We start from the raw sequence: 24,399 nt of genomic DNA on the forward strand, positions 1-24,399 counted from the left end.
TGTAATGCAAGATGAGTCCTTCATATCCGCTTCTGAATCAGCTTTGGAGAGACGTGTAAAATTACATCCTGAGGAAACTGTTGATTAAACTGTCTTAATGAAGATGCATGTGGATGCATGCTAGTTATCTTCTCTCCCACTTTCTCACTTTCAAAAGAACTGTGGATTTTCAGCTGAAATCTTTATCAGCTCCACACTCCTCTGTCATCAAGCCATCATTTATTTAGGCTGATGGCTTCAAAATGGCTCACCACAAATGGGCACCACTTCTATCTATAGAAGAATCCTTGACTCCACTCATCCATCTGCCAAGAGTCGAACTGAAATTGAAAAAAAAAAAAAAAAAAAAAACCCAAGAATGATGGAAAATATAAGGAATTATTCTAGTAAATGATTCATGTCTTGACATGTATTGTGAGTCCAGTATGAATCACGAAGCCCTCTGGCCTGTTTTTATAATCTGATGTGATGTGAATCTAGTCTTTCATGTGAGTGACTTTACCAAAAATATTATGAATATGCCGTATGTTGATTATGTTTGATGTGTTGATATATGCATGCTTAGTATGTGTATAAGTGCATATGGATTTACTTCTTTAGCCTGGGAGCGCAATATGGACATGCTTTCACAATTTACCCCAACATTTGCTCTTTTTAGGCTTTATCTCTTTCTCTAAGGTCTAGATGTAGCTATATATTTATATGCCCTGTTGCCCAATGTACTGTAACTGTACACTTCTTTAAAGAAGATTAAATTGCTGTGGTATTATCAGTACTGAAGCAGTCAGCAGAGCAAGACATCTGAATGTGCATCATAAGGCCAAAGAGGCGTTGATAATCCAGTGTGAACTCCATTGCATCAGAAAACGTGTGTGTGTGTGTGATGAGAAACACTTCTTGACGTTTCACTTCATCAGCAGTCCTGACAGTGGCCATCTGTGCCTCTTATCCACTACACAGCTCTCTTGGGACAATGAGCAGGGGAACAAATGTTTAAAGTGTGCGTATATGAGTTCACACTGTGCTTTTCATATTAATGTGTGTCACGGCATTTCGCTCTCTTCAGGAGGTTTATCTGACCAAACTACCAACTGCCCCTTTGCTCACCTTTCCCTTTCTGCTAGTAAGATAACGCTCGAGAGGGGTGACATCATGGACACATGACTAGAGTAATGTCTCTGTGTGTGTTCGGGGTGTCCCTGCAGACACCCGTACTCGTTATGATCTGAGGTGTTGGAGTCCTTTTTGCACTTTCACTGTCTGATCAGTCTGACCTTTAATGACTGGTGGACAGTTTGGGAGCTTATTTCAATCTTCCTGAACTATATTAAGACATTAATACAATCGTTTTGTTTTTCACAGTGAGAAATTAAACTATTTTTTTCAAAACATCAGCATTCACCCAATCAGAATGCACATGAGAAATTTCATGAAATTTTGTCACAATTGTGACTTCATTTCTGGCAAGTGAGGTTTTCTCACATCTTTATTATTATTGCAACTTTATTTCTCTTAATTGTGTCTTTATAGCTCACAGTTTTAGTTAGTTAAGCGCTTTGCTCCTCGTAGGTGCATAGGCCATTGACGAATATCCTCCATTTCACTCTGTTTATGGCTTTTCGCTCGAGCTCTCCCCAGTTGAGCCCACTCTCGGACATCTCTACGCTTCTTCTCCAGCTGTTCCTGGGGCAACCTTGTTTCCTTTTCCCTCAGGGGTTCCATTTCAGGGCTTGTCGGGCAAGTGTTTGTGGCAGGTTTTCTGAGGGTGTGTCCAGTCCAACTCCACTTTCTCTTTGGGATTTGTAAGTCTATGGGGTCTTGGCCTGTCCTTTTCCACAGGTCCACATTGTTCATTTTGTCTTTCCACCAGATGTTTAATATCCTTCTGAGGCAGGTGTTGATGAATGTTTGCAACCTGTGCATTGTGTGTTTTGTTATTCTCCATGATTTGGATCCATACATCACCTGTTTCACGTTGGAATTGAAGGTGCATTTCTTAGGTGGAGATGTTTTTTGAGCTCCATATCTTTCTGAGCATGTTAAACACCACTCTGGTCTTGTTAATCCCGCTTCCGGTGTCAGCCTCCGTCCCTCCGGTGGTGTCCACAACACTGCCTAGGTAGGTGAAAGCTTCTACCTCCTCTAGAGCAGTGCTGTTCAAGAAAATGGGATTTCTGGTTTTGGAGTGGATCTTAATCACTAGTGTTTTTGTTGTATTGGGAGTGGCAGTATGTGAAAGTCTGTCTGTCTTTTCTTGCATTTTTGTCTGTGTATGTGAGAGAAGAACTATTCATCTGCAAATTCCAGATCATCCAGCTGCTCCCATATTGTCCACTGGATTCCATTTCTCTTCCCCTCAGTTGTTTCCCTCATGACCCAGTCAATTGCAAGAAGGAAGAGGAATGGTGAGGGAAGACATCCCTGTCTGACACCTGTCTTGACTTTGAAGCTCTGGGAAAGCTGGCCTGCATGCATGACTTTATACACGGTGCCATCATATGAGTTCTTGATAAGGTTTATGATCTTGGTGAGGATTCCATAGTATTACATTAGCTGACATAGTGTTATCAAAAGCTTTTTCAAAGTCAATGAAATCCATGTACAGGGACGTATTCCATTCAATAGACTGTTTAATGATGATGCATAGTGTTGCTATGTGGTCTGTGCATGAGCGATCTTTCCTGATTGATGATCCGATTAAAAACCTTACTGGACACTGAAAGTAGGGTAATCCCTCGGTAGTTGTTGCACTTCCTTAGGTCACCCTTCTTTGGTAGTTTCACTATGTGCCCCTCTGTTAATTCTGTGGGCGTCTTCTCGTCCTCCCAAATTCTCCCAAAGAGGCTGTAGAGCATGTCTGTAGATGTATTTATATCAGCTTTAAGGGCTTCAGTTGGAATATTGTCAGGGCCAGCAGCGTTGCCGGTTTTCATTTGTTTGATTGCAGCTTTTATTTCAGTTTTTGTTGGTCTGTCACACTTGATGTTTAACGGTATCCTGGTTATAGGATCAGCCTCTCTGCTGGTGGTGGTCTGTTCAGGACCTCTTGGAAGTGCTCTACCCATCTGTCGAGCTGCTCTTTCATGTTTAAAAGTAGCTGGCAATTCTTGTCTATGATTGGTTTATTACTTTGTCGATGTGTCCCAGACAATTTCCTTGTGATGTTATACAGTTCTCTCATGTTTCTTTGAGATGCCGCGAGTTCTGCCTCCTTAGCTAGCCTCTCTATCTGTGATCTCTTATCCCTCCTGATGTTCTGCCGCACTTCTTTGTGGCAATTGTTGTACTCCTTTTGAGCCACTGCTTTTTCAGATCTTGTTCTTGCATTGTTCACTTTTTCCTTCACCTTCCTCCTCTGCTGGATTATGTTGAGAGTTTCTGGTGTTATCCATTCTTTGTGATTTTGAGATCTTCTCCCCAGGGCCTCCTCCTTGTTGAGCTCCAAGCAGCTTTTAGGTGTTCCCACTCTTTATTTATTGTCCATTCTTCCCCCTTTTTTAAGCTGCATCTCTGCGTTTTTTCTTTGAGAGAATATCCTTGAACTGTTTCGTCACTTGGGCATTGCTGAGGTAGTCGGTGTTATATTTCGCTCTTTGACACTTTGCTAGCTGATATCTTTTCAGCCTTAACTTGAATTTCCCCACCAGGAGGTGGTGATCTGAGGCTGCATCTGCCTAATTGCATCTGCCTTATTTTTTATTCGTCAATTTTTCTGTAACTGGCACATTTTTTACAAGATGGGTTATTTAACCCCACTCCCAACCCCCAACCTGGAGGGCCAGTTGCTGCTTTTCGCCTGGCCTCTACTCTAGAAACCTGCCCGGCATGGTTGAACCTACTGATGGTATGACCCCCCACTGATATTCAGAGCCTTCAGAATCACGGAAGCACTCAAGCAATCCCACCACGACAAGGTAACAGCACAGGGAGTGTTTATAGCTCACAACTGCAACTTTATTTCTCTTAATTGTGACTTTATATCTTACGACTGCAACTTTATCACAATTGCGATTTGTTTCTTTTAACTGCGACATTATATATCTCGGAATTGCAAATTTATCTCACAATTGTGACTTTATGTCTTTTAACTGTGGCTGTCTCCCAGTTGTGACTGTATTTCTCTTAATTGCAATTTTCTTTTTATTAACTTTTTATTTTACTTTATTTCTCGTAAATATGTCTCACAATTGAAACTTTATTTCTTTTAATTGTGACTGTAATTGTGATTTTATAACTGTTGATTGCAACTGTAAATCTCTCAATGTGACTTTAAGTCTTTTAAGTCTTACTTTAAAAAGTATTATCTTATTTTTACAGACTTCACTTCAGGTAAAAAAAAAAAAAAATTCAAAGTAGTTACCCTTGGACAACACAATTTAAAGAACTAGTTAAAAAAGCTCACAAATCTCAATAATTCTGACCATATTAAAAAAACAGGTTTTATCAGTGACACCAAATGTCATTAGTTCTTGTGTGCTTTATAAATGAACATAAGCTAAAATGCAGAATTAAATTTCAGAGCTATGCCGGAGGGTATGATTCAATTTTGCTTTGTTCCTCTCACACAGTTGTATAGCTTCAGAAGTGAAATGTACCAATCGAAAAAGCTATTTTTGGCTTCTCCTTTTATGTTTGCAGAAGAAAGTCAGTCATGCAGGATTGGAACAACATGAGGGTGAGTAAAAGAGGACAGAATTCATTCAAAGAACATTGCAATAAACAGAAAATCTTTGGATCTAATTGATGTGTGTTTTCATGTCTTATTCATTGTCTGAATAACCTTCACGGGGTTTCACAATGTATACTTGTATTCGTATGACAATGAGATTGTGTGGATGGTGAATAGATTGGAGAGAATGTGAGGATAGTGTATGACTCATCAGGTGAGGCGTACTGATCACTATGGTTCCCAAAATGTCAGCCCCAATCAGACATTAAAAGAGATGACTAAGAGTCTTTCAGTATCCTCTCCCCAGGCAAGTCAAAGATACACAAGCAAGCACAAATATAATATTCAAAATGAGCACACATGATGCAGCAACATTCATAAACATAAACAAATAAACACACACACATACACACACACACACACACACACACTCAACAATAACCTCACATACCAGTTAAATCACACATGTATGTCATAATTGCAAAAATGTCCATGTCCTTGTGGGTGTTTGAGTGGGAGGAGAAGCAGAGAAGTGAGAGGATCTGATGGTCGTTTCTTCTAAGCATATGAGTCACTGAATTGGACAGCCCAGCACTACAAAGTTGTTCCCAAATGAATTATTTGTCCCCCAAATCAATGACCCAAGCACTAACACAGATCAACTCACCTGTCAGTCTTGTGGATTCACACCCTGCAGCCATCCAGCACATCACTGCTCATCTGCTTTGTACATTACATCACACTGTAATGCTGTTTTTCAACAGACAGAAGTGCCTGCTCTGCCCTTTTTGTACAGTGCAGCTGGCTGTCAAAATAATTTTACTGTTCAGGTTCTCTTATTCGATAAAATCATATTTTACCACTCTTTGCAAATTAACATCCACCTTTTTTACATTAATTATGTATAATGAATAGATTTACTGCCTGTCAAAGCAGATTCCAACAGCTTTGGCAGCTACAGTGAACTTAAAGGGCTAGTTCATCTAAAAAGAAAATTCTGTCATTAATTACTCATCTTCATGTCGTTCCAAACCCGTAAGACTTTCATTCATCTTCGGACCACAAATTAAGATATTTTTGATGAAATCCAAGAGCTTTCTGACCCTCCATAGACAGCAATGTAACTGAAATATTCCCAGATCCAGAAGTAAGGATGTCCTTAAAATGGTCCATGTGACATCAGTGGTTCAACAGTAATTTTAAGATTTTATTCAACAATTCTCTTCTGCGTAATTATTTAGAGTACCACGAAGCATTCACGTGCTGCTGCTGACATAGAACTCACATGTGCTGCGCCTTGTTTACGAGCAGAAGAATGCATGCGCGTGTTGTGGTACTGTCGACAATAGTGGAGGATAGTGAAGCAGAAGAGAAGAATTGTTGAATAAAGTCATAATTTTTGTTTTCTTTGTGCACAAAAAGTAATCTCATAGCTTCGTAAAATTACGGCTGAACCACTGATGTCACATGGACTATTTTAACGATGTTCTTACCACGTTTCTGAGTCTGGGAACATTTTAATTACATTGCTGCCTATGGAGGGTCAGAAAGCTCTCGGATTTCAGCAAAAAATATCTTAGTTTGTGTTCTGAATATGAACGAAGGTCTGACAAGTTTCATTTTTGTGTGAGCTAAGTCTAATAAAAAAAATAAAAAAACTTGGAATAAAAACCTGATTAAATGTATTTATTTCATTTAATATATTATATATATATATATATTATTATATAATATATTTATACTAATCAAATAAGTACAAATTCGGCCTGGTCATGACACTCTTTGTGCAAACTATTCAGATTAAAAAGCTCAAGTTGCTTTTTGGACTACTCTCAACTTTTCACTGAAATAATTATGATGAATGGCTGATTAAATATTTTGCAGCAAAAGAAATGTGATAAATTGGAAAAATGCCAATAAAGCACTTTAACTAGTGGTCTCAGTGAACAACACACTACAATACTTCATATAACATGGAAATCTACTTGATAAAACATAATAAACAAATCAATGTTTGTCAGAATGTTCTCTCTGACGTTGTTCCCTTATTTAGGGCCAAGAAAGGTCAAGTGTCTGGATCTAGATGAGCAGGTGACCTTCATAAAGGCAGATTGCAGAGACTAACCCAGAGTATGCTTGGATGATGACATGCATTTAAGTGGTTTCATTAGCCTTGTTGCCACTCAGAAAATGGCCTTGAATTTGTTTTTTTGCCAGCTACAGGAAGTAAAAAAAAAAAAAGAAATCTCTTTAACTCTGTTCCCCACATACATGGTGAGGGGGACAGTGATATATCATTGCTTAATGAAACTGCTTATAATATATACATGTTAAATGTATGAGGAATACTGTGTTGCTCTAAAACATATGCATCATAATTAAAGTCTTATTGATTCTTGTTTCTTTTCATTCAGGGGCTTTAGTTCCTGGAAAAGACATGATTAAAGGAACCAAAATCACTTTAATTTATATATGCCAATGTATATAAATAGATTCAATGCTAATCCAAAGAATATGTAGAGGACTTGATAATTTCAGTTTTTAAAAGGGTCCTCTCTGTATCCCTTTCATCAGTATTTGATCTGACTAATCATGTGCCATGGATATGACCTGACCTCAAGCACAACACACAGACTGTTCTACCCCTATCAGTCCTCCCTCTGATTTACTCTCTTGGTTAAGTGCTTAATAAACCTTGATCCCCTGAGATATCTCAATTCAGTTTATGGTGCCAGCTAAAACAACATTGGTTAATGTATTGTATTGTGCCGGTCTCAGCCTTGAATCAACCATTTAGTCTTCCCAAATGACACCTCAAACCTTCGATCTCAAAGCCTTGCATCACCATGGCAACATCAGGACATTATCTTATGCTGTGTGTTACCCCCGTGAATTGTAATGGATGCTTTCATTCTCTTCTTCAGATCTGCCAGAAGCTTATGAGGAATTATAATAAGAGAATAGTTTGGTACAGCTTTACGAATCAACACAAAAACAAATCTTTTTGAGACAATTCTGAAACACAAAAGAATACCTTTTTATACAAAGACAACATATCACCACATTTGATCCGCACATGGCTCATAATGCTAACATTTTCTAAACATCAAGTAGATTATTATTCTAACATTCTAAGAATCACAATGTTTTTTCCTAACCTCCATAACATTGATTTGTTTTGGACTGGTTAAAAATATATTATAAAATTATGTTATAGATATTATATTAAATTAGATGTTATATTTTTTCCCTGCTTGTATGACTCCACATCTATCTTTTTTTTATACATTCCAAAAAGACTGTCAGTCTGTATTAGTTGTGCGATTTTTCAGTGACTGAAGGTTGTGCCAGTAGGTGGCGACAAGGGGCTGTTTTTGTGAGTGAGTCAGGGAATCGTTCTTTTCACTGATTCGTTTGAACACACTGATTCATTCAGGGATAAAACAAGTAATTACCTAGAAGTGTGTCATTGAGTCATTTACTCAACTGATTTATTTAAAACCACTTATTCATTCAGTGACTTTTTCTGCAGGTTACATAATTATAGGTTGCCAAAAGGTGGTGACAGAAAGACTGTCTTTCTGTATAAGTTGTGGGATTTTTCAATGATGGTTTCAAACGGATTTGTTTGAACACACAGATTCATTCAGGGATGAAACAAGTGAGTCTTTGAATCAATCACTCAAGTGATTAATTCAAAACACTGATTTATTCAGTGACTATTTTTGCAGGTTATAGTTACACAAGTAGGTGTGGACAAGGGACAGTTTTATGGGTGAGTCAGTGAATGATTCACTGAATCGATATGTTCAAACACACTGATTCATTTAAGAACAAAACAAGGAACTGTCTTCATAAATGAGCCACTGTATTATTCACCCAACCAATTAATTTAAAAATATTCAGGAACTTGTTTCTCATTGTATAGAACTTACTAACAGTATTGTGTCTAAAATCTATATTACTCAGTATTTCCTCCTTTTCCTATAGTTTGCATTAATAACTGTCTGTTTGTTCAGCAGTAGTTTTGAAAGCAATATCACACTCTGAGTATCTGTTAATGTTTGATATTGCTTAAATAACTATATAAACTAAATACATAAATTAGATCCCAATAAGGAACAAAGTAGCACTAGTACAGTCTGTTTTGTGTAGAAATCATGTATCAAATCATGAAGAATGTACCAAAATTAATTTTAATGTGAAGGAGACATCATTTTACAGTAATCCTGAAAACATTATTCCACATTTCCTCATTAAGCAAATTCTCTTAGCCATAGTGTATCCTAGTCTGCATTTAAACAGACCTTGAAATCCACCACATCCCTCTCTTATTCACTAATCCTTACTGAGAAATTGTCTTAGCTATGTGTCTTAGCTACATGGATGCACACACACACACACACACACACAAATATACAAATGAGAGTCTTTCTACCCACTTGCCATGTAATTACAGGTGGGAGGCCAGCCGACAGCAGAGGTGCTTCCGTAAGATGGTTGTGCTGTCTTCATGCAAATATACCACACACTGACACTCCAAACTGCTTCCTTTTCATGTCATGTTAGCCATGATAGAAAAACAGTTAAAAATCAGTAGAAATCAAGGGTACGCTGGACAATATCACTCTTTCTCTCTATATCTCAACAGCATCATTATACCACATCCATTTCTTTTTTTTCTCTCCATTTTTCTTTCCTTTCTCGCCATTCTAAAAGCAGTGTGGTGATAAATGGACCTCAGATGAATGACTAGAAAAGAGTCCATCTTTCTGGATTGGATTCATATTTAAAGGCCTGTTCTCATACAATATTTATATGTAGCCATTGTGACCCTCACATAAACAGACATATGCATGCACACGTACACTTATATACGAATACACACACACTACCTCTGCCATGAATTAGTTCTGGGTGATCAGAACTGAAGGTATAAATAATTAAAGATCTGTATGGAGTCTGAGAGTGGATGTGCTGTGGATGAACTCTATCAAGATTTATAGGCCAGCCAGAGGAATTTCTGGCCCAAAAAGCCCAAGGGCTTTGACGTAAAAGTATATGTGCATACTGATGTCAGAGAGCAGCGATGAATCTTAATCACTCACATTATTCATTTTTAACCCGATTTCATATCCACATCCACATTTGTATGCCACCCCTTGGTCTCTATATTGCCACATATGCTGCTCTTTCTTTCATGAACATTGCATTTATCCTCTGACACCTTTACTGTTCCACACACACACGTTTGACTCACATGTAATAAATCAGAGTTGACTTTATTACCCATGGGCTGCCTGTGGGGAGCACTGCAGTGACAGGTTGGCATTATCATAATGGACTAAAAACAAAAAAGATTCTCCCTTAACCCCAGTCAAGTGGTTTACAAATCACACACAGTCACATACTGTTTGCGCTGCAGGTGAATGCACAGTATGTAAATTAAGTGATAATTGAGGATCTTCAGTTTTAAGATGAAATTAATAGTGACAAGGTTTGAGTCTAACTTATTGTGGAGTTGTCTGAAGGGTCAAAGGTTAATAAAGATTGCTGTAATGACTTTACAGGCTGCTCTGAAAGTGAAGTGCTCTGCTGTTGTGACATGGGTCTTATTATAAGTGAGCATGAGAAGTGGAGAGTGTGTAGATTGTGCTGGTTATATGTGTGCACGGTCAGCACTATTAGGTGTATATGCTTACTACACTTCCATAATATTCATATCATACTATATTTTATTAAGAATATGTAAATGTTAAATAATCAATTACCGTAGTATAGTAGCTAGCTTTAAACAAATCAAATATCTCATAAAGTACCGGTCAAAAGTTTTTTTGAAAGCAGACTTTTATGCTCACCAAGGCTGCAATTATTTGATCAGCAAAACAGTCGTATTGTGAAATATTATCACTATTTAAAATAACTGTTTTCTGTTTTAATGTATTTTAAAATGTCATTTATTTCTGTGATGGTAAAAGCAGAATTTTCAGCAGCCATTACTCCAGTTTTCAGTGTCACATGATCCTTATGAAATCCTAATATGCTGATTTGAGGCTTATTTATTTCTGATATTTCAGATTATTATCATCATTATATATGTTAAAAATAGCATGATATTTTTTGTGGAAACCATGATACACTACCAAAGTTTGGGGTCAGTGAGTGGTTTTTATTTTATTTTATTTTTTTACTAAAGGAATAAAAATACTTACAAGGATGCATTAAACTGAGGGTAAAGACATTTATAATGTTACAAAAGATTTTTTTTTTTTTTTAAATAAAATCTGCTCTTTTGAACTTTCTATTCTTCATGTGACACTGAAAATTCAGCTTTAGCATCACAGGAATAAATTACATTTTAAAATACATAAACGGTTGGATAACAGTTATTTTAAATTATATTAACTTTTCATAATACTACTCTTTTTCTGTATTTTTTATCAAATAAATATGGCCTTGGTGAGCATAAGAGACCTCTTTCAAAAACTTTCAAAATTTTTAATTATTCCAAATTTATTACACTCCAGGTTTTATTTTACTTCTTTGCCAATATCAATATCCAGATTTCAGCAGGTAAAGACCCCAGCGTACTGTAATCAGCAAATTTACTGCAAACTCCCGCCAGAATCATAATTATTTGTGGGATTCAGCAAAGAATATAGGAAATACAGCTATGGTTGTGTGCTAGCATTAAGGTCAAAAATTATTTTATTACAAGTGTGTTTTATGCCCATTAATGCTTCATTAGTCTGCATCGCTCTGCTTATCTGATCTGCTGTCACAACTGTTGCAAAAACTGCACTTTTCTTCCCTCTCATCAAGCGTTTGTGTACCATCTTCAAAAGGATGAGCGGAGTGAAGTGGAAAGGGAAAGCCCACCTACAGAGCTCAGTGTGTGTGCGATAGGCGCACAGATGTGTGGGGGCAAGTAAGTGGAATTCAGCCAAACAAAGCTTTCATCAAGGGAGACCTATCACATAAACAGTCTCACTTCATGCTTGTGTTGGTGGTAAGGACTCCTGAGATTTGCTTTGCATGGTTTGAAATATTTTATTGAAAGTAAAGGTTGTGCTTCTTTGATGTTCCATCGTCTCTATGATTGATTTGAAAATTTGCCCAGCGAGGCTAGTGATCTGAGGCCTCAGACTGTCAGAGGCCTCCAAAGCTCTCAGCAACTGACAAAGAAAATGTCCCTCCTTGCATACAGATGAATCAATGTAATTTCTATTTGCATCAGTAGAATTACTATTTTAGCCATCCAATGAGATTTGCTTATTTACTTATTTACTTACAACAAGGTAGTGGCGAACTGTAAGGTTCAGCAAAGCCTTCTCTGCTGGCATAAAAGAGCTTGAAATAAATAAATATGTTTCTCTAGCTTTATCTTTATTTGTTAATTCTTTGTTTTTCTATTTTATGTATTTTTGTATGCTTTCTATTCCTGTTTCTGTCTATTTGCCATTTTTCTGTATAGTAGCCTACAATAGTAGCTATAGTATTGTATAGTACAAATAGTGGCGAAAAGTTAAGAATTAAATCCTATCAGATTTTTTTTTTTCCCAAATTGCTTTGTGTGAACCTAGTGGGAGTGGACAGGTACGTGCGGTAGTTATTTTATGTATCACTTAAAATAAAAAGTAGTACGTTTTTAATGGGTTTACTGACATTTAAACAAGGTCACATATAACGTTATTTTTTGCGTTCCTTTCGTTCTATGTAAACACACGGACATATTTTACTGTGATGCAGCTTCTCGGTACGTTTTTAGTTTTAGTAAACGAGCAACGATTTTTTTAAGGTTAAATCCTGAGTTTCTAATATATTTTTTTTTTTTATCTTTAGTCAAAGTTATTTGTTTTCATGCTTAAAATATTCTCTATCTGTGATTTCTTCATGACATATTGGTGAAACATTTGCTTAGATTGAGAATGTATTTATGTCCTCATGTATGGTAGAAACAAGCACATAATTTTAAGCAACTACAGGACAGTTTGAGATATGAAAAATTCATAACCTGACCATCTGCAGTATGTACTGAACAACACCTTGTTCAAGCTGCTTTATTCATGCTGCTTTAACTACTTTTGCTTCAAGGAGATATTGATTTGTGAAGGTTCTTATGTAAATATCCCACTCAGCTCCAACATTTTTCTTTTCTTCAAGCATATTTTTCTGATATTTGTGTTCTGTGTACCTTTTCATTTCCAGTCATTCGCAGTACTGTACACAAGGCAGCACATCATTCAGTCAACACTGCATTTGATAAGTAGAGAGGCTACAAAACAATTACTCAGCAAGCAGGGATGAGCAACACTATTAAACCAAAGCCGTCTCGCGATGCAGTGATAAGGATAGTACTTATCACAGCCAAGCATATAGAGAAGAGACCTGATTGAAAATGGTCTGTGTTGTTTCAAACGCTTAGGAAAATTATCTTTTAGTTCTCTCTTCATCCTTCAGCCCACTGTCTATCCTATCCCTGTATTCTTTTCCCATACAGTTAAACAACAGTCTTCATTCTAACGTATGATAATCACAGAGGCCTGAATGGAAGGAAAGTATATAGAGTGTTTAAACTGTCAAGAAGGGAGTGAACTTAAAGAAAAGAGAAGAGGGAGTGGAGTTAGGGTGGGAGAGAGAAAAGGCCGTCTCTCACAAATAAAGGCTTTCTATTTTTGTGACATTTGAGTCATGGGTCTAATACACACATGTTAGCAAATGTGGGAGAGGTAGAAACATTTCACAAACAATCACTCAGTAAAGGAGGTGTATATTTATGTGCTCCAGAACTTAATTTAAAGGAATTGTTCACCCATGAATGAAAACTCACCCTCAGATCATCTAAGATGTAGATGAATTTGTTTCTTCATCTGAACAGATTTGGAGAAATGTAGCATTACGTACACATCACTTGTTCATCAGTGGATCCTCTGCAGCGAATGGGTGCCATCAGAATGAGAGTCCAAACAGCTGATGAAAACATCACAATAATCCACAACATGACTCCTATCCATCAATTAATGTTTTGTGAAGTGAAAAGCTGTGTTTGTAAGAAACAAATTCCTAATTATGCCATTTTAACTTTAGTTTTTTTGCTTGTTAACAGTGCTTGATCTTGAACGTATTTCTCTTCTGATTCAGATAATACAATTTTGTTCACTGGAGAAAGCAGCATTATGGAGAGAGGAGTTATATTTTATCTGGAAGCAGGGGTTTTTTGTTTTTGTAATCATATTATATATATTTTTTTTTTTTTTTTTTTTACAAACATACATCTTTTCACTTAGCATGATGGACTGGAGATTACTTTATTGTGATGTTTTCATCAGCTGTTTAGACTGTGGCACCCATTCACTGCAGAGGATTCATTAATGAGCAAGTCATGTAATGCTTCATTTCTCCAAATCTGTTTTGATGAAGAAACAAACAAATCTACATCTTGGATGGCCTACGGGCGAAATATTTGAAATATTGTATTTTCATACTTTGCATATTGTCATCATTTATTCACCCTTATGCTATTCTGTACGAATTTCTTTGTTCCACAGAACACACAAAGAAACATTTGTTGAATGTATTGAATTCCTCCTTTTGTTTTACAGATGAAAGAAAGTCATACAGACATAAGGGTGAGTAAAAGATGCCATCCTTTTCATTTTTGGGTGAACTATCCCTTTAAATCACTTTAAACGTTTGATTTTGTAGATGTATAATGTATGAAATGTTTACTCATGTGGTCCCTAGGATAGAGTAACTCATCTTATATTCCTCATTCATGTGTGAAATAACAATTAAGATCCATAAATGAATGAAATTTAATTTGTGTACAAAAATGCTGTTGCTCATTCACTTGTGGCAATAATTATAAAACTAATTGCGATATTGACAAAGCATTATTATAAGAATATCCGCCCGAGGGAAAATACATTCATCCTTTTTATCCAGCACTTTGGGATTTTGATAAGATATGAAATCAACAGAGTTTGAGAGAGCGTAGAATTTTATTAATGTTTTGCAGGCACTGTTTTATTACTCACAGTGTTCAGAGCTACAAAAACATATGAACATGTTAAAAGCATGAAGGTTTGCACTTACAGAGGACACGATGACAACACCTAGAATGAGTGGAGAGCAGAGTGAAGAGATGTATGGTGAGGGATGGAGTCTGCTTTGAATACACACTTACGTAAAGACAAACATGCACACGCTCACACAGATACATGAAGGTCACTGATCTGTATTATTAAAGGTCTGAAACAGATGATGTTTAATAGATATATCGAAAGATAATCCATTTATATTTTTGCATATAAACAGATTAGGTCAAGAATATTTTTATTTGTACTATCATCTGGTTGTTGCATGAGTCTGAAACTGTGAGGCTGTCATTAAAAAAGATAAAAGTACAGAATATATTAAGCTACAGGGCACAACACAATACATAACAGATGTTCAGAAAGGAAGACAACAGAGCAGTCTATGATCAAGATAACACCCAGCAAAAGACAAACCACATGGACGCATGAAATAAAACAAGCAACAGCCGAAAGCACAACAGGAGATTGAGAAAAACACTTGTACATTTGGTGTACAGATGTTTAGAGAGTCGGGTCAAGACATGGCACTCTTGCTCGCACACTCTGTTCATCTGTTTCTCAAATCGAATAGGATTCTGAGATCAGATTTAACCTAATGTAAGGCTAATACATATTAAATGGCCTTTTGATTTAGACGATTACCAATATAGAAGGCATCCATCCGTTTTGAGACTGTGTGCGACGGGACTGTCTAGAGCTCTTCTGCTGAAGAAAGTCCATCAGACCCGTTTCCAAATATGGGTTGATTAGCCGTAGGAGCACAGATGAGTCATGCAATTACACTGACAAAAATCTAGCCATTCGCGAGGAGAGACAAAATGCTGTCTTGAATACGGAAGAGAGTGATGAACTCTAATTTGTACTAAAGGACACTGAACATTTGTGAATTGTAAAGGCTGCTCTATTCTCTTTGTTTGATATATAAAAAATTACATGTGAACCCTTTTATCTTGGGCACACTGGCATTTCATTGTGTCATCTATTGCAGAGACAGCTTATTAGTTCAAGTCAAGAACATTTCACAGTATCATTATAGGCTAATTCCAAGTAAATGGCTTCTGGGTATTTCTTGAGCTGAACAAAATTCTGTTCACGTAACCTTCAGGTATCTATGCTTTGGTTTGTTTAGTACATGACTGAATGCAGGTAATTCATACAGAAATGGAGCTATTTTAAGTTTGAAATAAAAACATTCTGAGAGATTAAATATGTAAATGTTCGTTTTCTGAAATGTAGCTAGCTGTTTGCTTATATCTTGGAAAATTAGTATCAGAAGCGACTAATATAATAATACAATCTACTTTTCCTTGCAAATAATAATATTTTGCTTCAGCCAGAGAGATACTAAGCTGAAGCTTTATCATAGTTGCAATAATGATGCAAACATGATGCTAATATTGCAGTTCAAAAAATGCAGGTGGTTTGGTGTTTTGAAGAGATCATTTTAAACTAGGCAAGGTTTGATATGGCCTGTGTAACTGATGAAAAACCAAACATTGCTTTCTCAAAAACTGACATCGCTGGTAATTTTCAGTTGGCATCAATGCAGAATCACAGAAATCGTCCTTCCAAGATTCAGATCCTTCAATAAATTAAATACCAGGTACAAATTAAAGATACATGAAGTACTAATACATCCAAATCAAGCCTCACACATCCCCTTCTCTCAAAGGTTTATGCTGCCAGATTTAGCAGATGGAGAATTTACAGATGATTTGCAAATATTACTAGAACCGAGTCCCAACATCTTTAAAGATACAGATATCCAATCCAGTAGACAAGGTTGAAGAGGCCAAAGGCGGTTGGGAAGAATATTCGGGAGTAGGAGTCGATTTTGGAGACGTGGACATGCATTCTGTTCTCACGCCAAGCTCCGGAGCGACAGTCATCAAAGCAGCAGAAGAAACTGGTGCAGTCTTTCCCATCCAGACATTCATACGCATAATCGTCATCCTCGTGGTAGGGAGCAATATTGTTCATCTGCAGCAGAGATGTCCCTGGTCTGATGTTAACCATGCTGGGTTTCTACACAGAGGAACAGCAAGGTCACTACCGCTTCATTGCTAAAACAGTGTGCAGTACAATAGCAAATGCCAGAGCTGCTGCACTGCACACTCAATTAACTGCAAACAAAAGCACAATGTGGCCTATTCTAAAGTGAGCTGTGAATAAGTTAGTAAGCTTTGCGAATTAATTTGACATATCATTGATCAGCTAGGTGCTGACTTGTTCTGTGTTCTAAGCAACATGAAGCTTAACATTTTATCATTATTTAATCATCCTCATATGACTTTATATTTAAATATTTGGTTCATCCAATTCTCTTAAGTAGCCTGTATGATTTTCTTATGAATCACATAGATTTGGTCTCTTCACAAACCTAGAATGTAACACACAAGTCAAATAAACCGCTTTTATGATATTTTATGGTGTATTTGATCCTTTTAGAAGCATAAAAGTGCTGACTCCCATTCACTGTACTTATATTCAACAGAGCACAGAATTTCTTATTTTGTTTTCCACAGAAAGTTATACACATTTTGAATGACGTGAATCTGAGTAAATGAAACAATCTTCTTTTTTAGGTGAGCTGGACCTTTAATAAGAGAATGACGTTCATTCACCTGTGCATGGCTTGATTTGGTCTTCTTGTTCTGTCGATTGCTTGTGAAATAATGCAGGGTCCCATATTCCATAAGAGCAGCAAAGGTGAAGATGAAGCAGACAGACACAAACAGATCCATGGCTGTCACATACGACACCTTTGGCAAGGACTTCCTCGATATGGTGCTTAGGGTTGTCATGGTGAGCACAGTTGTGATACCTAAGCCAATCAAGATGCACAGTAATTGAGCACCCCCACTGAAGCATTTTCTTTTCATTATCACATGCTCTTCGGTAATGCATTCACATATTATAATGAAATGCTATTGTTGTTCCTATTGATTTGTATTAATTCAGAAGCTTTTTAAATTACCTAAAGATGTTCTGGCAGGCACAGCATCCTTGTTAATCCAGAAAGAGACCCAGGACAAAACCACAATCATGCTGCAGGGGATGTAAGTCTGGATGGTGAAGTAGCCCATTCTTCGGCTCAGGTCAAAGAAAATGGTCATAACCACATATTCCCCTATTAATACAAGACATTAAGGCATTTTTGACACTTTTTGGACAGCGATTAAGCAACTTAATGATCAAAATGCATAAACTTATGCATAACTGCATAAGTACACATAAAATATAATCAATGACTCCAAATATACTATTAATAAATAACAATAAAATAGTAATAATAACAACAATTATTAATAATTGTTTTTTATTATTCATAATAACAGCTTATTTATTAAAAATGTATTCTGATATACTATTATGCAGTTATAATATACTCTTATTATTAATGTTAAGTAGTAATTATAATAATTAGTCCAAATCTATTATTTGTAATAATAAGAAGACCATTAATTATAATATTTGCTCAATTACTGTTATTGTTATTTTGATTATTATATATAAATATACTGCTATTATTAATTTTCTTGGTATTATCATTAGCAGTAGAAGTCGTAATAATTATAAAATCTATTATTGATAATATCAAAAGGAAAATGAATAATAACAATAGAAGCTAATGTAATATTATTATAATTATTAATAATAATTGTTTATGTAGCCTATTAACATTTTTAACTAACACTGTGTGTGTGTGTGTGTGTGTGTGTGTGTGTGTGTGTGTGTTTGTTTGTTTTTGTTTGTGTTTGTTTGTGTGTGTGTGTGTGTTCATACCAGACTGAGTGTGTGCTACATCTGAAGTGTTCCGTAGACCCACAAAGGCAAACTGGTAAAGCCTCCAGTATCGCTGGTCTGCAACCTCAACCGAACGACGCTGCCATCTATACTGAATCTCATTCTTTGGATACCCATCTGAAAATGAAAAAAAAAAAATCACATCTGCCAGATCATATGTGACCTTTCGTTTCAGTATGTAAATAAGAAGTTACAGTGATGGCAGAATGACACTGAGGCTTCACACAGCAGCACTCTGTTAGACTGAAGCGCAGCATGCCCTTCCCGTGCCCACAGAGGATGATGCCACATGAGAAGCTGAGGCATGATGCTAATAACGGATGGAGGGGTCACACAGACTGAGAAGAGGAGATAGGGGATGGAGAGAGAGCTGGAGAAGGATGATGTCTGTCCTCACTCATTGCAAGGTTAGAGGATGGTATTGGTGCAGACCTTCTGCAATGTTAAGATTTGGTTGGCCAATACTGGCAATGCATGGTTGGCTGACAGATGCAATGTATGGGGATTAGCTGCCCGGCAGCGTTCAGGACAGGACTGAGGCTGAGTGACAGATTGACATAAGAATTTAACACCTACAGCTTGAAAACTCCAGAGGGCACGAATGTTCATCCATGGGAAAGTTATGCAGCTTAAGGTAGCATTCCGCATTAATAGTCAACCTAACAAAAAGAATCATAGACAATAGCAAAACAAACAAAAAAATGTTGATTGTGACATTTAAGAGGTAGTGCATTTGTGCAGGCTTTGATATTTATACTATGAACACACTCAGTCTGAATTAACAGTCCCTGACATAAATAAATGTGAATCAGATGTAATGGCTTAAACATGTGCTGCAACAGACAGCGGGTGTCATTTGGTACGAAAGCAAATGCTACGGGACAGGAATACAAGGACACGTAATTTTATCGTACAAACATTCACTCGGCTCTTAACGGACACACCTTAGAGTATACATCACTCTTCCATTGCTCCAGAGCCGCAGAAGGCGATTGGGTGTCGTGATCCAGTGGGCGTCAGATTTGCGTGAGTTGCGGAAAAAGGTGTCAGGGATCCAGATCTTTCCGACCATGTTGCTGTTGAGCATGAGGAGTTTCATTGAGCTGTTGAATTTGAGTCTGCTGTCGTACCACGTCTGAGCAAAGAAGATGTCTATGGTGTACTCCTAAAAAACACCAAATAATGAGAGGTCTAGCCGTAAAAGCCTTACGCTTGCTTTTGTAACTGAAATTATGTGGCTATTGGTTGTGACAGTGGATATGACGATAGTGAAATGGATCTAATTTATTTACAGCTCTGAACAGAATGTGTTATTGTACATTTCTGCTCACCATATTGATGGGATCTACTGGACCTATGCTGTTCACATACACTGCCGTCTCAATCACAGTCGGTCTCACTAGAATATAATTGCAAATATTCAAATTGCAATAATTATTAATCATAACAATAAAAAAAAAACATATAAATCACAGTTATAATATCAAAACAATACAATAACACAGTAAGTGATTTAATAAAAATGTATATTATACACAGCCTGTATTTAGCATCCAGTTCAGAAAAGGTTGATGTTCTATTATATCCATAAAATCAAAACTGACCATAGTTAATTAATGCACCTCTTTCATGCTATAGGAAAAACATGGAAAAATCTGGGAACAATTCTCACAATTCCAAGTTTAAATTAAGCAATTCTGAAATTTTTTCTCTGAATTTTAAGTTTACATCTTATAATTCTGTTTTTTTCCCCATGAAATACAAATAAAAAAGGTAATTAAGACTTTTTATCTCACGATTTTCTTGCAGTTGAGAGCTTATATCTCACAATTTGTACAAATTTATATTTCGCAGTTGCAAGTTTATATATCTCACATAATTCTGAGGCAGAAATGGGCTTCCATAGAAAAATGTGAAGAGTTTATTTGCAAAAACAGATCTCTTAAATTTTCAAAAATCATCTTTTTATTGTGTTTTATTGTGTTAATTGTCTGTATTTTTACTTATTTTTACTTAATCAAAATAACCCAAATGCAATTCGATTGAGATTAACTGGAATGCACAATGAAAAACCATGATTTTTGAAAATTGTTAAAAAAAAATGTTATCAAGTGTTTTCATAAGCTTTAATCATTTATTAACTTATCATTCATCTTTTTCCTTTCTTTTTCTGCATCACCTAGTGTGGGCTATTGAATAATTTTAACCAATAGCCAGCTATTTTTAGCACATTCAGTCTGGCTCCATCCTGGTTTGTAACCATCCAATCAATTCCCAATCAGTAGATATAATCAAATTTTCTCACTGAATATCCTGTTTCACTCAGAAATGCATCTCATCTTTACAGAAGTGAAATGGGCTGCAAACCAATTCATGTTTCCCATAACAGCCACACAATTTACTCAAAGCTGCCTCAATCCTCATCCTTGCGGATTCACAAATATTCCTGTCGCAGGAAATCCAGTCACAGAGACGTGACAAATCACAAAAACTCAGCAAGTTGACCTGCAATCCCTCAGCACTTGCTCTGCGATCTGATTAACTGAGTACGGCTCATACTTACACTCTCTCCCTCTATCTCAGACACATGAAACGAAACAGATAAAGAAGGAAGATCAATAGTGATTTGGGTCTATTGTACCCGAACACCACTGAGATAAATCCTCTTAAATAACTGAACTCTAGTCAGCTGCGTCGCTTCCAGAACACTGATGTAAAGAGAATAAAGTGACCTGGTGTAGAGAAAAACATCAGCAAAATCCTAAAGCCTAGCACTTTTTCATTTAACACTGCAATAATGCTGATGGTAAAGTAAAAATGATGATTACAGAGAAACTCTGAATTGCTTGGAGGGTTTAATTGTCACAGTGTGTTCCTCTTCATGTGGCTTCATAATAATGATGGCATTATCTTATAATTATTAACATATTTCAGTTACCCATAAGCTGTAACACTGTGTTTGAGGGTCATAAACTAAATAAAAATTCTGGATGTAAGCATTCAACCTTTTCAAAGAACTGAACTTGCCTCCGATATCTGGTCTTAGTTTGTTGTCATAACCTTGCAGTAATTTGTTTAGGATAAGGGTGACGTCACTCTCATAGACCTTTGGTGATAAAACCCAAGTTTTATTTATGGGGACATCCTCGTAATCTTCCTCCTCTGCTTTGCTCGGGCCAAATGCCATGCTATCATAAAAACAGAAACAGAGACAATATGAGTAGACAGACAGCAGCAAGGTAAATAATAGAGCAATATTAGATTTAAAATTGAGAGTAGTTAAAAGAGGAGTCAGTTTATATTAGGAGCTTAAACTCTAAAGAGCAAGTGACTTGTTTAGAGAGCTCAATTTGACAGACAGAGGAAGAAAGAAAGAATTCGTATGAGGAGTTTTACAGGAAGAACAGATAAAAGAAGTCATCAGTGACTGTAAATGTATGTGCCGCCTGGACAGCAGGAGAGAGGAGTCTTTTAAATGAGTGCAGTGCTGGAAATACAAAGAGGAGGTTCTAATAAAAGAATGCAGTGATTAATGAAGATGTGTTCTGGCAGTGGAGGGTAGGAACAGCTGAAGGTGAGGGGTTTAAATTATCACCCGCAACTCCCTCTCGCACTCGCTCTCTTGCAGTATATGGTGTAAGAGCTTCTAAATTTATTCTCTGGAGCATTATCTGTAGGAACAGACATACTGGGTATCACTTCTAACTGAAATGTGCACCATTCCCACTCAGTCTAGACTCAGTCCCCTCTGATGTCACAACTTTTGCTTTGGAGAAATGAAGGTGATGCGCACTGAAGCTGGTAATAGCTCTTGGGTAATTCGCAAAATATACAAAACAAGATTCGGGTTCTACTTTATATTAGGTGTCTTTAGCCACTATGTACTACATTTGTCAGGTACAGTGTATTTATGTTCATTCTTCTTTGCAAAACACATTTACTGTTATTGAGATGAGATGTGGTTAAGGGTGGATTAAAAGTTCAGCAGTATAATTTTAAATCTTAATTAATTACAGATGTAATTGCTGCAGGTATTTTTAATTGTAAGTATGAAGTAAAAACGTGTATACAATAATTTAAATTATTAATTTAAATGTTAGTACATTGTAATATAAAGTGGGTCCCAAGATTCATATCTATAGTATTTAATACCTGTTATTTTGCAGAGAAAAAAAAAAGTTTAAGACACAGCCAACTACGGCAAAATTATACTTGCTCAATTAATGTAGTGTACTGTCATTTATCTAAATGTGATACAATAAAACATAAAAATATGTTTACATCTGAATGGTCTAAAAATGTATCTTAAAAAAAAGTTCCCAGACAGACCGGTAAATGTGATTATATATTTGAGTTTTGTCTGTAAACAAGAAATCTAAATGGTACATTCCCATACATATGCAAATAATGAAAGACGGAAAAATCAATATGAACCATCCCTGTGGATGAGACCCAGGTGGGTGGAGAGAATGTAGGTTATTGATCCCCGTAGGCACAGCGCTGAGTGGTTGAAAAGCAGGCTGTCAGTGGAAAATACAGACAGAATATTTACTCAAATACTCAATATGCAGTTTATATTGTCTGGATACAACAGTAGCCTCTGAATGACCTTTGTGGGCCTCAGAGGCAAGTGCTAATAACCATGATGAATATACAGAAATGCCTGAATAAGGGAAAAAAGTGATTTTGGGCATAGATGAGACATTTAGAAATGGTTACTGCCAATCACATAATTTACAAGATGTAAGTAAATGAGAGAATTGTAAATATTGCAAACCAAGTTGCCTATGTATATTCTTTTAAGCATTTAGCTTACATATGTACATAGGCTACCCCACTGAATGAGCTGGAAAACAAATAGATGAAGCAAAGCAAAGTAGCGCGAGCCAACATAAGTGTTAATGTAGAGTACAACTTATGCATAACATTTACATTTACAACGGAGAAATTGTGAAATACCCTTTTAATCTGCCTCTGTGATTATGCAAAATCTAATAGTGTGTGAGCAATGTAGTTCTGGTGCTGCTTGATCAATTGTAGCTGATGGCTGGCTAAAGTATCCTCAAGGTTGTTTGTTTGGAGACTGACATTGCACGTCTACGCTAAAAAGACAACACGACATCAACACGAATGCCCTGAGCAAAACTGTCAGTTTCAATCTGTATTATTATCTCAAATGTTTTAAGTGTACAGACAACAGCACGTGTTGTGGTTGACAGTTATAGGTGGTGGTGTTCAGGCTGATAAATCTGATAAAGAAAGTAAATCGTTCTGCAGCACTTCGCGTTACAGAATCACGCCAGCTGTTCGCGTCGTGGACTGTCCAAGTGTGTGTTTCGGTCAAGGGCTATTTTAGTAGTCACATTGAATGCACCCCTTGTTTCTTTTGCCCCCTATGAAGCGAAAACTTACCAGACTCCAAGCAGACCCGGCAATAGCCAAACCAGCGTCTCTTTTCTCCGGCGGCGATGCAGCAGAACCATCGTGTGAAAGCTCGGTTTCTAACCAAACGATCTCCGAAATGAATTAGAGCTTAAAGAAGATCAAACCTTTGAGAGATTTAAGCGATTCTTAACACGGTGGTTGAAAGCGTCAGCGTATGCTGTCAGTTGCTGTCTAGACAAATGCACATAGCTTGAGCGTATGTCAGGCAGCAGAGGCGGTGTGGATGTGAATGTATGGTGAATGCGGGATTTCGCTGATTGCGGCACCGCTGCGTTCATCCAGCGATCTGCTGAGTGAGACGCTCTCGATGTTCCGGGAATTATTAGAAACTGCCCGTGGAAAAAGAGCTGACCTCAGAGACTTTACATCAAGCTGTGATTT

General features: G+C 36.8%; 1 protein-coding gene and 1 pseudogene across 1 annotated transcript; both read right to left on the reverse strand.

Moving 5' to 3' along the window:
* Positions 1-1,547: 1,547 nt before the first annotated feature.
* On the reverse strand, positions 1,548-5,379 carry LOC122139507 (annotated as a pseudogene).
* Positions 5,380-14,639: 9,260 nt separating this feature from the next.
* On the reverse strand, positions 14,640-24,399 carry gabrg1 (gamma-aminobutyric acid type A receptor subunit gamma1). Its single transcript, XM_042736666.1, has 9 exons — positions 23,986-24,399; positions 21,601-21,761; positions 19,905-19,972; positions 19,518-19,738; positions 19,150-19,232; positions 18,553-18,690; positions 17,744-17,896; positions 17,391-17,590; positions 14,640-16,791 (listed from the first exon to the last, which is right to left on the reverse strand). The coding sequence occupies exons 1-9, from the start codon at positions 24,054-24,056 to the stop codon at positions 16,516-16,518; spliced, it is 1,371 nt and encodes a 456-aa protein (XP_042592600.1). The 5' UTR covers positions 24,057-24,399; the 3' UTR covers positions 14,640-16,515.

This window comes from Cyprinus carpio, chromosome B13 (assembly GCF_018340385.1).
Source record: "Cyprinus carpio isolate SPL01 chromosome B13, ASM1834038v1, whole genome shotgun sequence".
NCBI classification, from domain to species: domain Eukaryota; kingdom Metazoa; phylum Chordata; class Actinopteri; order Cypriniformes; family Cyprinidae; genus Cyprinus; species Cyprinus carpio.